We start from the raw sequence: 15,399 nt of genomic DNA, 5'->3' as shown, positions 1-15,399 counted from the left end.
AGCAAACACAAGTCTATCTTTGCAAAAGGATATACACCTAACTGGAGCACTGAAATTTTTCAAATCAGAAGTGTTAAGCTTACTAATCCAGTTACGTATTTACTTCGCGATCTCAGAGGACAGCCTATTGAAGGAGGATTCTACATCGAAGAACTGCAGAAAACAAAATATCCTGATCACTATTTAGTTGAACGTGTTATTCGACGTCGTGGTAATAAACTGTATGTTAAATGGCTTGGTTTTAATAACAGCTTTAATTCATGGATTAATAAAGAGGATGTACTTTAAATCTTATGTGTGTTTTCTTTTAATCCTCTACGTTTCCTTTCTTCTAAGTCGCTAGGACATGCTGTAGGATTAAACAACACCTGTAATATGTTTTGACAATTCATATTTATTTTAGACTATATACATACATTTTTATCCTTTGTTCATGTTACGGTCTTTGTCACTCAGTTTTTCGTTTTATTGCACCAACAACGACAAGTGCTGCTATATTCTTCTGAGCAGCTACACATACACACACACACAGCATAACTTTACGAAGCAGATTTTAACAGCTACACGACATACTCTATGCAGGCAGCATGTAACTACATGTCAGGTGAACGTGTTCTAGGGCCGCAGGGGAGATGAAGCACGAAGAAAAGAAGATCAATCACTCTATTGATGAGTCCACGCCCAACATGCTTCCTCATCTTTCTCCCAGCACGTTTCTTCACCTTTTCCTTGTTTACTCTCTCCACAGCCATGATAAGTGTTTATAAGCGAAGACAACTCGTTAGTTTTAGGTCCGTGATACAGTTTAATTAGTTGACATGTACGGCACTGTCTCACAGAAGGTCTTCTAGCTAAACTCACGTGTTCATGATGTAAACTACACGTTTGAAGCTCTGACAAAACAGGATCTTGAGTCCATTCACGAGGCACCTTATCCCAAATCTTCTTTACAGCATTCGCAGCTACATTGACCAAAAATGCCTTTGGTAATGCATTTAACTCTTCTTCAGTAAAAGTGTTTAGTTTCTTTTTGCATGCATAAAACTTTACGATCGCCTTTTCAACTGCGTTACACTTAGTATATGTTAGAAATGACATGATGTCTTTACTCTACAAATGTTTCTTTTACACTAAGGTTGTTTCCACACTGCAGTTTACATATGTTGTTCACTTCCCGGCATGCACTGCGACACAACCAATCAAAGAGCATGCATACATGTTGTAAAGACTGTTTAGTTGTTTCTCTACTATGCTCTTTCAGAAGAGTTTTAAATGATGGGCACCCCAATTCATGCATGTCGATAACTTCACACGATGATGGTAGAAAATCACGCAACCATTCTTTCTTTTCACAACCCTTTAAAAGAACAAGATCTGCTCTTGACAAATGTGCATTCATCATTAAAGGTAGAAAACGATAAGGTATTCCTTTTTCTTCCCACTTCAAACCTAAATTGTTTTCAATCCACTGAGTCTGCTTTTTATCTTCATCTGTTTGCAAACAGTAAGGGAACGGTGGACTAAATACTAAACTAACAAGTTTTGGTGCCCACAACACACTGCAATCTAACACAACCACCTCTTTAAACACAAATTTGTTTCCGTTTACTTTAAAGCCTTGCACATCAACTATTAATGTTTTCGTCATGTTTGCACTCCACACACTATCACTGTTTCCCGAAGACTAAAGCTTTTAGTCAACGAACGGGTTTAAACATGCATGATGACGTCATCACTGCAGCGCGTCCTTACTCTAGCTTCCCCAGTGCATGATTAAACTTGTTCGAATTAACCGCCACCACATAGAGTGCAGCAGCGAGGTAAACGATGTAAGATGGCGGTAGCTAAAGATGGCAGCACTGTTCTCTCTGTTGATTAAAGATGGCTGCTTGTCAAAAAGATTTTTTCAAATTATCCACCACCACATAGAGTGCAGCACTGAGGTTTGCGATGCAAGATGGCGGGTGACAGCTTGTCAAAGGTAAGTAGCTAAAGAGGGCAGCACTAAGGTTAGCAATGCAAGATGGTAGATGACAGCTGTGACGTAAAATATTACTCGCAAGATAGCACCACGATGCTCTTTTCATTAAAGATGGCAGCTAGAATTTTTCAAATTAACCGCCTCAAAGGTAAGTAGCTAAAGAGGGCAGCACTGTTCTCTCTGGATTAAAGATGGCAGCTTGTCGAAAAGAATTTTTTCAAATTAACCGCCTCAAAGGTAAGTAGCTAAAGAGGGCAGCACTGTTCTCTCTGGATTAAAGATGGCTGCTTGTCGAAAAGAATTTTTTCAAATTATCCGCCACCACAAAGAGGGCAGCACGGTGCTCTCTTGATTAAAGATGGTGGATGACAGCTGAAGAGCGAGTAGAATTTGTTTCCAAATAAGAGCACGTGGAATTTACCGCCACCACATAGAGTGCAGCACTGTTCTCTCTAGATTAAAGATGGTGGATGACAGAAAAGCGCATAGGTTTGTAAAGCACGTAGAATTTACCGCCACCACATAGAGTGCAGCACTGTTCTCTCTGGATTAAAGATGGCGGATGACAGCTGTCAGAAAAGCACATGGGTTTGTAAAGCACGTGGAATTTGCCACCACCACATAGAGTGCAGCACTGTTCTCTCTGGATTAAAGATGGCGGATGACAGCTGACGAAATTGCCCCGCATGAGGGCAGCACGGTGCTCTATTGATTAAAGATGGCCGATGACAGCTGTCAAAAAAGCACGTGGCTTTGTTTCCCAACAAGAGCACATACAATTTTTCAAATTGCCGCCACCACATTTCAAAGGTATCTAGCTAAAGAGTACAGCACTGTGCTCTGTTGATTAAAGATGGTGGATGGTAGCTGTCAAAAAAGCACGTGAGTTTGTTTCCAAACAAGAGCACGTGGAATTTGCCGCCACCACATAGAGGGCAGCACGGTGCTCAAAGATGGCTGCTGTCACGTGGAATTGTCTGCTACCACAGGTATCTAGCTAAAGAGGGCAGCACTGAGGTTTGCGATGCAATATGGCTGCTGTCAAAAAGCATTTTTCAAATTATCCGCCACCACATTTCAAAGGTAAGTAGCTAAAGAGGGCAGCACTGTGCTCAAAGATGGCGGATGACGGCTGCACGTGGCTTTGTTTACCTCGCGCTAGTTAGGTTAAGTTGGTAGCACTAAGGTTTAGACCCGTCAAGATGGCAGCACTGCCGATGACAGGTGACGAAAGAGGGCAGCACGGTGCTCAAAGATGGCGGATGGCAGCTGTCAAAAAGCATGTGGCTGTCAAAAAGCACGTGGCTTTGTTTACCTCTCGCTAGTTAGGTTAAGTTGGTACCACTAAGGTTTAGGTCCGTCAAGATGGCAGTACTGAGGTTAGCGATGCGTTGTTGTCTGTCAAAAAGCATGTGGCTTTGTTTACAAATCTGTCAAAAAGCACGTGGCTGTCAAAAAACACGTGGCTTTGTTTACCTCATGCTAGTTAGGTTAAGTTGGCACTACTGAGGTTTAGGCCCGTCAAGATGGCAGTACTGAGGTTTGCGATGCGTTGTTGTCTGTCAAAAAGCACGTGGCTTTGTTTACAAATCTGTCAAAAAGCACGTGGCTGTCAAAAAGCACGTGGCTTTGTTTACCTCGCGCTTGTGAGGTTAAGTTGGCACTACTGAGGTTTAGGCCCGTCAAGATGGCAGTACTGAGGTTAGCGGTGCGTTGTTGTCTGTCAAAAAGCACGTGGCTTTGTTTATCTCGCGCTAGTTAGGTTAAGTTGGCAGCACTGGAAGAGGCCTCTGGCTGAGGTGGAGGAGGCCACTGGGAGGCCACTGGCTGAGGAGGAGGAGGAGGTCGCCACTGCGAGGCCACTGGCTGAGGAGGAGGTGGCCACTGGGAGGCCACTGGCTGAGGAGGAGGAGGAGGTGGCCACTGGGAGGCCACTGGCTGAGGAGGAGGAGGAGGTGGCCACTGGGAGGCCACTGGCTGAGGAGGAGGAGGAGGCCACTGGCTGAGGAGGAAGCGGCCACTGGGAGCCGGAGGAGGAGGAGGCGGCCGAATCCCTGTATTATACTACTGAAGTTGTACTGAACACATCAAACAATGTTCGATTCTAGGCTTGCTATGTTTCAATCTAAACAAAGGTATCCCCTAACATGTTGTATCGGATCACATGTAACGACATCGAGTGCAGTGTTCGATTCTAGTCTTGTTAGTTTCAATCTAAACAAAGGTATCCCCTAACATGTTGTACAGTGTTCGGTTCTTAGGATAAAGGTATCCCCTAACATGTTGTATCGGGTCACATGTAACGACATCGAGTACAGCGTTCGATTCTACTTATGTAGTGTTCTGAACACACCAGACAATGTTTTAATCACATGTTGAAGTTAACGACATCGAGTACAGTGTTCGATTCTACTTATTTTGTGTTCTGAACACATCAATCAATGTACAGTGTTCAATTCTAGTCTTGTTATGTTTTCAATCTGATCTTCCGACATCGAGTGCAGTGTTCAATTCTAGTCTTGTTATGTTTCAATCTAAACAAAGGTATCCCCTAATACAGCGTTCGATTCTACTTATGTAGTGTTCTGAACACACCAGCCAATGTTTTAATCACATGTTGAAGTTAACGACATCGAGTACAGTGTTCGATTCTACTTATTTTGTGTTCTGAACACATCAATCAATGTGCAGTGTTCAATTCTAGTCTTGTTATGTTTCAATCTAAACAAAGGTATCCCCTAATACAGCGTTCGATTAGTGTTCTGAACACACCACACAATGTTTTAATCACATGTTGTATCGAGTACAGCGTTCGATTCTACTTATTTTGTGTTCTGAACACATCAATCAAGGTTCTGATCACATGTTGTACTAGCTGTCTCATAAGGAGCTATGTATAGCCGCCATCTTGCATCCGCCATCTTGCGCAAGCATCCTTAGGGCGTCTCTAGCCATGGATCCTTGAGCCGCCTCATAAGAGCAACCACCATCTCGCGCAAGCATCCCTCATAAGGAGCCTTGTATAACCGCCATCTTGCGCAAGCATCCCAAGGGCGTCTATGTATAGCGATCATCTTGCATGAGCACCTTTAAGGAGTCATGTATAGCTACCATCTTGTGCAATTAGCGTCGAGAGATGGCTGCTGTAGAATTTTTCTTTTTAAAATTATCCGCTACCACATAGAGTGTAGCACTGAGGTTTGCGATGTAAGATGGTGGATGACAGCTGCGCGTGAGTTTGTAAAGCATGTGGAATTTGCCGCCACCACATAGATGGCAGCACGGTGCTCAAAGATGGCGGATGACAGCTAACAGAACTTTTCAAATTACCCGCTACTACAGAGAGCAGCACGGTGCTCAAAGATAGCGGATGACAGCTAACGAAATTGCCCGCTACTACGTGCTTAAGGTAGTAGTCATAAAGAGGGCAGCACGGTGTTTAAAGATGGCGGATGGCAGCTAACGAAATTACCCCGCATGAGGGCAGCACGGTGCTCTGTTGATTAAAGATGTCGGATGACAGCTAACGAAATTGCCCGCAGCATAGTGCTCTGTTGGTTAAAGATGGCGGGTGACAGCCGTCAAAAAGAGCATGTGGCTTTGTTTCCAAACAAGAGCACGTGGAATTTGCCGCCACAAAGCGCGTGGGTTTGTAAAGCATGTAGAATTTGCCGCCACCACATAGAGGGTAGCACGGTGCTCAAAGATAGCTGCTGTCAAAAAGCATTTTTCAAGTTATCCGCCGCCACATTTCAAAGGTATCTAGCTAAAGATGGCAGCACGGTGATTAAAGATGGCGGATGATAGCTAACAGAACTTTTCAAATTGCCCGCTACTACGTGCTTAAGGTAGTAGCCATAAAGAGGGCAGCACGGTGTTCTGTAGATTAAAGATGGCGGATGACAACTGACGAAATTGCTCGCAGCACGGTGCTCAAAGATGGCGGATGACAGCTGCACATGGCTTTGTTTCCAAACAAGAGCACGTGGAATTTGCCGCCACCACATAGAGGGCAGCACTGTTCTCTCTGGATTAAAGATGGCGGATGACAGCTGTCAGAAAAGCATATAGGTTTGTAAAGCATGTGGAATTTACCGCCACCACATAGATGGCAGCACGGTGATTAAAGATGGTGGATGACAGCTGTCAGAAAAGCACATAGGTTTGTAAAGCACATGGAATTTACCGCCACCACATAGAGTGCAGCACTGTTCTCTCTGGATTAAAGATGGCGGATGACAGCTAACGAAATTGCCCGCATGATAGCAGCACGGTGCTCAAAGATGGCGGATGACAGCTGTCAAAAAAGCACGTGAATTTGTTTCCAAACAAGAGCATGTGGAATTTGCCGCCACTACATAGAGTGCGGCACTGAGGTTGGCGATGCAAGATGGCGGATGACAACTGTCAAAGGTAAGTAGCTAAAGAGGGCAGCACGGTGATTAAAGATGGTGGATGACAGCTGCACGTGGCTTTGTTTCCAAACAAGAGCACATGGAATTTGCCGCCACTACATAGAGCGCAGCACTGAGGTTTCGGATGCAAGATGGCGGATAACGTACCACATTTCAAAGGTAAGTAGCTAAAGAGGGCAGCACGATGCTCAAAGATGGTGGATGACAGCTGCACGTGGCTTTGTTTCCAAACAAGAGCACGTGGAATTTGCCGCCACTACATAGAGCGCAGCACTGAGGTTTCGGATGTAAGATGGCGGATAACGTACCACATTTCAAAGGTAAGTAGCTAAAGAGGGCAGCACGATGCTCAAAGATGGTAGATGACAGCTGCACGTGGCTTTGTTTATCTCACGCTAGTGAGGTTAAGTTGGTAGCACTAAGGTTTAGACCCGTCAAGATGGCAGCACTGCCGATGACAGGTGACGAATTTTGCAGCTACTGCGATATAGAGGGCAGCACAGTGCTTTGTGGTTTAAAGATGGCGGATGACAGCTGTCAAAAAAGCACGTGGCTGTCAAAAAGCACGTGGCTTTGTTTACCTCGCGCTAGTTAGGTTAAGTTGGTATCACTAAGGTTTAGGTCCGTCAAGATGGCAGTACTGAGGTTAGCGATGCGTTGTTGTCTGTCAAAAAGCACGTGGCTTTGTTTACAAATCTGTCAAAAAGCACGTGGCTGTCAAAAAACACGTGGCTTTGTTTACCTCATGCTAGTTAGGTTAAGTTGGCACTACTGAGGTTTAGGCCCGTCAAGATGGCAGTACTGAGGTTAGCGATTCGTTGTTGTCTGTCAAAAAGCACGTGGCTTTGTTTACAAATCTGTCAAAAAGCACGTGGCTGTCAAAAAGCACGTGGCTTTGTTTACCTCATGCTAGTTAGGTTAAGTTGGCACTACTGAGGTTTAGGCCCGTCAAGATGGCAGTACTGAGGTTAGCGATGCTTTGTTGTCGATGACGGCTGTCAAAAAGCACGTGGCTTTGTTTACAAATTCAAATTTCGCGCTAGTTAGGTTAAGTTGGCAGTACTGTCGCGCTAGTTAGGTTAAGTTGGCAGTACTGGAAGAGGCCACTGGCTGAGGTGGAGGTGGCCACTGGGAGCCGGAGGTGGCGGTGGCGCCAGAACCATCCAATTATACTACTTTCATCGTCCAAACCGACGCGTCGTCGTCAGCAGTAGCTGCAGTCCTTCTTCAAGAGACTGAACTAGGGAGGCGACCCATCGCCTATGCATCTAGGACTCTATCGGCTCAAGAAGCCAAGTATTCTATCTATGAGCTCGAAGGGTTGGCAGTCTTATTTGCCTTAGAGAAGTTCCGTCTCTATCTGGAACATGTCAAATTCGACCTGGAGACAGATAATCAAGCCTTAAGCTGGGTCTTAGGTAGGCCGCGTCGTACTGGTCGTATAGCCCGTTGGGCCATCCGTATTTCTGCCTTCCAATTCGATGTCCGGCATATCAGAGGTACCGAAAATGTTGTTGCTGATGGACTCAGCCGTATGTTTTCCAACGACGTTGAGAACCATGAACCGGTCGATAGTTCATCTCCTCCCGAGTCCATGCTATCTGATGTTAATGCCATCTTAACAGATGCTCCCATGCTCTTTAGGGATATCGAGAAATACCAACGTGAAGATCCGACGCTGGCTCCGATAATGGAAACCCTTTCTTCTGGGGAACATGTTGTCCCTTATGTTCTGAGGAATGGTGTTCTATGTTGCCCTTCGAGGCATGATAAGATGATGAAGGTTGTCGTTCCAGCTGTTCTTGTACCTATGATCTTCAAGTATTATCATGAGATCCCATTAGGAGGGCATCTTGGTATCTTTAAAACTCGTGAAAAGATTCGTGAAAGGTTCATCTGGAAGGGTATGGACGGTGAAATCCGTGAACTAGTAAAAGCTTGTAAATCTTGTTTGCTCAGTAAACCAACCATGTCCACCAAGGTAGGCCTTCTGTCTTCGCATCAATCGTCGCGCCCCATGGAACGCCTGTATATTGATTATGTAGGACCCTTCCCCCAGTCAAAGGGAAATGCCAACAAGTTCATCTTTGTATGCGTAGATGGTTTCACAAGATTTTCCTGGTTATTTCCGACTAAGCTGGCTACCGCTCAGTCCACCATTACTTGCTTAAATTCTATTTTTGCCTCTTTTGGTCCGTGCCAATATATTGTGTCTGATAATGCTAAGGCGTTCACATCAAATCTTTTTCGTAAATTCTGTTTTGACTTGTCCATCTCTCATGTAACTACTTCTGCTTATTACCCTCAACCATCTCTGGCTGAACGGGTTAACCGTAATCTCAGGTCCGCGCTTATTGCCTATCATCATGAAGATCATTCCAGGTGGGACACGTCCCTGAATTGGTTAGCTTTTACTTTGAATTCGGCGGTTCATTAATCACATAAATTTACTCCAGCCTCTTTGATGTTCAAGTTTGTTCCCAACACGCCGCTCTCTAACCTCTGGTCCCGGAGTGACATTCTACCTGAGACAATAGATCCGGACAACATTAAAGATCTTTGGAAGAAGGCTAAAGCCAATCTTACAGTGTCTCATGAAAAGGTTAGGGAAAGGTATGATCGTGGACGGAGACCCACCCCTTTGAAGGTAGGTGACCAAGAAATGGTCAAGAATTTTGTTCCCGCGGGCAAGCTTGCCCCCAGATTCCATGGGCCGTGTGTCATTCTCGATTTCCTTACGCCGGTTACGTTGTTATTAAGCAATCCAGCCACCGAGAGGATATTTAGGGTTCACTTGTCGCAGGTGAAACCTGTATAATTTCTGTGCTAACTTGCCTCATATTATCTTGAAAGGAATATGAAGGTTATATATTTTTTTTTGAGTTTCACTTTTAAGGCTTTCTGCCCCTTCTATAGTATTTTGTTTTATATGTAAGCATTCTTGTGAAACCTGCCCCGAACCGTTAAACTGCCATCCTGTCCTTGCCACGGCCATTACCACGCTCCCGTCTCCTGCTCCACTCTACACAGTGGCTTAATTAATGCCATGGATATCCGCACGCCGCTGGCCCCTCAACCTCTCCACAAGCCTGTGCCCTCAAAAAGGATGATGGTCCAACAAATTCTGCCGCCTAGTTTTAATGTTTCAGTGCACCCGCAGCCGCGCGGCGCCGTGCCGCGACTGGGATAGAGGAAGGTCCCCCTTGACCCCAGCGAGGACGACATGTGCACGGCGAGCCGGAGCTCTCCTGCCGGCCAAGGCTGATGTGCGGCGCACGACCTACTACTTGCCCGCAGCCTGTATATGTTCACCGCGGGCGCGGCGTGCTTCAACACCACTGCTCCCCTCATAGTGCGGGCGAGCGGTATCTCAGGGTACTTGCGGGGTCCGAGCGGCCGCCTTTGGACGGAAGCCGCAACGGCCGGTCTGGCCATCCAACTTAATAACATCAACTACATGGACAGTTACTATCAGCAATTACTATACCTGAGAATTCAACAACAATATCTGGTGGACTTAGAAAATTTTTCCTCAATTTTAAAACTAAAGTTTTCCTTCTGAATTCAACTTCTACAAACATAAAGACCTTACTTCGCCAGTCACAACAAAAATTTTGAAACTGAATCAAACCACATTAAGAAAATCCTATAAATACTTCTGCAATTAATCTCCATATCAACATCAAAACTTGGACCTTGTTTCCAAACAAATTGCATGTGTCACCCCTGGAGGAACTTTTGGGGGGGGGGGAGGTCTGTACCGGGCGGTACACCTCCACGCCGCTAATTTAAAATGTGCGCCAGTTGAAAATCCTCTGCTGGAGGAAGTCTGAACTTTATCTACGGTATTAATTTTCTACTTTCTCAGAAGATGTCACTACCTGGAAATTTTGGAGTTTTTGAACTGTGTCATTTTCGACGTATTTTTTTTTTGCTTGTAGTAAGAAGTGTGAACTTTCTCTTCTAGAGGACACTACTGAAAAACTACAATGGTGCACCCTAGTGCGATGTGAAAGAACTATTTTTTGGAGAAATTTTTATTTCAAAAGTTTGTTTCTTGTTAAATTTCTTTCTGTTATTGTTTAAGTTGGCTGTATACCCCTCTCTTTCCCCTTGTTTTGTATTTAGCCAATCCCGAATTTCTTTAATTAATTTCTGACCAATCTGATGTATCTTTCCCCAACTTGAATATGTTGCTGTACCCTACCCAATAAAGTGATGGTGGGCGGGTGTTTTCTTCCCTAAAACGCCTCGAACTTTCCGCGAGAGTATATAAACTGCTGATTTTTGGGTCTCTGCGCCACTTCTGTACCATCTTTCAGTGTGTAAAGTACATAGCAGGGGGCGGGAAGCGCCTCTTTCTTCGACAGCGGTCAACAACAAGGTAATGGCCGATTAATAACTCCTTTCCTTGCTAGCTCAGCAGTTTAACTCTCGGGGCGGGTCCGAAGTTTTTCCATAATGTAACCTTCTTTAAAATGTATCTATTCTATCTTTAAACTGCATATCGGGATAGAGAGTGCTTAACCCTCTCGAGCTCCCAATCATATTGTTTTGAGGTGAACTTATTTTTCTCAACCTATTCTTCGTTAACGTAAAGCAAATTGTTCTTTTCTAAAGTCACCCCTGTAGTATGGGATTAGCCCTTGCATTAGTGGCCTAGAGCCAGATTAGGTTTTAAAAACAAATGCATTAGGAGTGCAGATCGCCTCCCCTCTAATTGTTATTTTAGAGGTCATGTAATTAACCTTCTTCTCATTTAATAGACCTCAGTAGGTTGGGTATTTTACCCCTATGTATATGTCCTTGGAGAACAGCTTGAAGGTGGAATTAGGTGTGGCCTTTGACAGGCCTGAATTTTGAGAGCAAGTTGCTCTTTTCCCGAAAATTTTGTTTTCTGCGTGCCTCAAGGAGGCCTTACTGTGTATTTTGGAGCTAGTGCTCCTAGGCATGAATGGGGTTTTCTGCCCCTCTGTTGAAACTTGTGTTTGGGGTAAAACTGGGCTAATTGCTCAAGAAGTGTGAGGCTGGGGCTCGAAGCCCAAATCCTGTAAATATTGTAATTGTATTTTTATTGCCTTGCTACTCTGTACCTGCCATGATTGTTATTTCTTTATTTGGAAAAGAAAATATAACCTTGTTAATTTTACATGCACTATAATTCCCTAGCTTGAGACCCGTTCACACCCGCACCTTCTTTCACGCATAACTACCACAAAAACACGGTAACAATTATTATTATTATTATTATTATTATTATTATTATTATTATTATTATTTAGCATCTAATATTTTCTCCGTTCTTGTCATTCATTCTCAGTCACCTTTCCTCTCAGGGCATCGAACTAGAAGCATTCCTTTCTCCTTACACTGAAATCAACTTCGTACCTAAAGTCTCCGACGGTTCAATAATACTGAAATACAGTTATCTCATTAGCTGTACGTTGATGAATGTCCTGAGATTCCTAATCTAGCCTATTCTGAAAGGATTATTACTGTTCCGCGGGCCTTTTCATCCTACAGAAGCTGGATCGATGGAACCATTTATGAGCCACAGCTTCGTTCAAAGGGCCGTTCTACAGCATTCCATTCTTCTGCTTCACGCTACCAAAAACACATACCGCACATTTCCTCTTCTCTATGGAATATCTGTTTGCTGGAAATTATTCGTCTGGGCACTCATTGCGTCCAATGTTACTGCAGCCTTTCATGGACGGACATAGAGATAAATTTAGCCCAGACAAGATGCAAGTGAAAGTGGGATATTATGTCTCAATGTTTACTTTCACTTCCCTACTTTTGTAATAGTGAAATTCGAACTGAGTGGTTCAGACTGTACACAAGCTGGCCTATTGAAATTAATGTGGAAATAACACTTTTAGCAGGGTAAAAAGTAAGTGATAATTAACTCAGAATCCATACTTCCTGTAGAAATAGTTTTATTATTTTATTACTGATTTAAGCCCACGAGAGATCACTCATGACTAGTTCTTTTTTGGATACCCGCTTTCGTTCCTAATACCTGTTAAGTCCTTTCTCCCCAGTGAAAGAGGCCCCGCGTCCGATTCCTGGCCGGGTCAGGGGGTTTTAATTGTAAATGATTTGTAAATGATTAATATCCCTGGCCTGGGGACTGGGTATTTGTGTCGTTCTTAACGTTGCTTTCCTCACATTAAACACATTACACTTCCGCCATTTATAAAATGCATGCAGGTTCCTCACATATGGTGCTAGTAGGGGCAAAAGATCTTTCTAGGCCGACGCCCCGAACAAATAGCATTTTATAAAATCAATGCTAAAATAAACTATCAAAACTAAACCCAGTGCAATATTGTCGTTGTAATATAGAGGTAATATGGCCATACAATAATACTAAAAATGCTATGTTTTCTTGTCTTAACGTCCAGCATTCTGACACATTTTATTGAGCCACAATGTGCGGTTTTGGTAACATAGATAAATGATTTAAATAATTTTGTAGAATTATTGCACTATTTCTCCGTAATTGATTTTCATTCGTGAATAATATTACAATATTAAGGCAGAAATTGGAACGGTACCTTTCTTTTGGATCTGATGGAGTCTTTCTGTCGTTGGGTCATCTCTCCAATAGAGCGGCTTCCCCATAGTTCGCGTCCCATGGCGGTGTAACAACATACCATAGCCACCATCGGAAGGACGTATGTCACCAAAAAGAGCACGACGTTGTACCTGAAAGAAATGACAAGCAAGTTAAAATGAAGTCATAAATATTTTTGAAGATTAATCACATCCGTTACGACAAGCATATGGAATAATATTCACTGTACGCGAGGAAAGAAAGAAGTTTCTCACTCTTCACTCTAAGGAACCATATTATTATTATTATTATTATTATTATTATTATTATTATTATTATTATTATTATTATTATTATTATTATTATTATACTTTAACGATGGAAATTATATTTCTAGTTTTTTATACACTGGTATAATAGTATCCCTCCGGATTTCCAACTGGATCGCCCCCTGGGACAGAACTGACAAAGTTATTATTTCTGCGGCTACCATCCACCTTGTTAGAATGCGACTGGTTCCCTGTGAAATACAGACCAGCCTGAGAATTTTCATTGGGGCCAGCAGAGAACATCACACGTTTTGCTCGTTGCATACGGTTGTCATTAGCAAGATCTCGGTATTTAAAAGGTACAATGGTTCCCTGTTGAAGTTCATCACAACATAAACAAAGACTGATCCACGCTACAGGAGGATGTTTATCCAAGTTTAAACGTTTTTAATGCACTTTCTTAAATACGACACGTAATTTGGTTCTCAGTGCATCAAGACCTCATGGATCAATACATCATAGAACAATTTTAAAACTTCAGTGATTCGCTTGCCAGTAATACGTGTGATGTTTTACTACTTGATAGATGCACTTTCTATTCATATTTTAATTTGGTGTCTAGTTCTAGGTTTTTATGAGTTACGTACTAGTTTTTGTATGGATTTTAATTCCATTGTTCCTTTTTAATAATTCAGTGTAAATGGTTTAGTACTCATGGTATTCAGCTGAAGATGTCCACCAAGTGGACGAAACATGTACTAGTATTTGCTGTCAGATTATAACTTTTATCTGAATAAATAGTGCAGTGAATTGGTGGACCTTTTACATTTGTATAATTAGGTGTATATTCTCCTAGTTGTTATGAATAATGTTAGCAATATGTTTTGGAAACGTACTGTCCTTTAGGAACAGTTTTACACGATACCTATACGCAGGCCAATTCTCCCATATACATATTGCAATAATAAAATAATATTAATCATTAATAATTTTTCATTTGAATTCGTACTTACGTAGATACGTATTAAAGAAACCTTTATTGCCATTAATACTGCTGTCATATTTGTTTTCTGCCTATTGGGAGATCCTTTAAGCTTTTCTGAGGATATAAAAAGCCAGATGGAGGGTTAGTGTCTGTCATTATAATGAAAACTCCCCAACCTGATTATGACTGGTAGTACGGAAATGGGCCTGCCTTACAATGAAAATTCCCTAACCCGGTCTTCATATGAAAAACCACATGTGGAGACCTCCCTGTCATGTTTCTGGGTAACGTTACGAGCCATGCGATTTAATCAAATTTTACTCACAACGTGTATACTACATTGCCTAGAAGTCTGTATGTTTGTTTGTCCAACCCTTGTCTCGTTTCTCGATGGGATGGGGTATGAGGTGGGATAAATCTGTCGTGGAGGGTTTTTAGGACCGAATGCCCTTCCTGACGTGAACCTCATCAGAGTTAATAGGATGAAATGAATGACGTGATATATGATAATAGGAAGGGAGAGGGTGAAACCTGGTGCCGGCACATAGTGTATTCCTGTCGAAAAGCACCAAGGGGTCTGCTCACGTCTTAACGTCTCCAATCGACGGGCGGATCACCATCAACAGCGTCATATGCCCTCACTCCATATGAGGTCCTGCGCCGTGGCTAAACGGTTAGCGTGCTAGCCTTTGGTCACAGGGATATCGGGTTTGATTCCCGGCTGGGTTGGTGATTGTAACAATCATTGGCCAATTTCGCTGGGACGTGGGCTGGATGTATGTGTCGTCTTAATCATTATTTCATCGTCACCACGACGCGGAGGTCGCCTACGGACGTCAAATGAAAAGACTTGAACCTGGCAAGCCGAACAACTCCTCTGACACTCCCAGCACTAAAAACCATACGCAATTGCTTTTCATTTTTACTCCATATGAGCACTGCGGAGAGATTTGAATTTAATCCAGGCTTTTGACATGCAAGCCTAGAAGTCTGTATACAAGAGTGGGAAGGAATCGACCGTGACCTTGATTTAGGTACAGCCTCAGCATTTACCTTGTGTAAAGGTGGGCAACCATGGAAAAACCACCTTAGGGCTGACATTCGGGTTCGAACCAACTGGCTGCTACGTGGCACAAACCGTGCTGCCACTCGTTCGGTTATACTACGTTTAGTTTCTGTGGTAATTTTTA

General features: G+C 43.2%; 1 protein-coding gene across 1 annotated transcript in view; it reads right to left on the bottom strand.

Annotated features, from left to right (window-relative positions):
• Nucleotides 1-15,399, bottom strand: part of LOC136879328 (tachykinin-like peptides receptor 86C) — a 1,256,628-nt gene that overhangs the window by 181,391 nt on the left and 1,059,838 nt on the right. The window contains exon 7 of the mRNA XM_068229069.1: nucleotides 12,957-13,107. Coding sequence (XP_068085170.1) covers nucleotides 12,957-13,107 — 151 coding nt within the window. The remainder of the gene's footprint in view (nucleotides 1-12,956; nucleotides 13,108-15,399) is intronic.

The sequence above is a fragment of the Anabrus simplex genome, chromosome 8, assembly GCF_040414725.1.
Source record: "Anabrus simplex isolate iqAnaSimp1 chromosome 8, ASM4041472v1, whole genome shotgun sequence".
In the NCBI taxonomy this organism is placed as follows: domain Eukaryota; kingdom Metazoa; phylum Arthropoda; class Insecta; order Orthoptera; family Tettigoniidae; genus Anabrus; species Anabrus simplex.
Note: the sequence above shows the minus strand (reverse complement) of the source record. Positions and strands in the feature narration are given on the sequence as shown.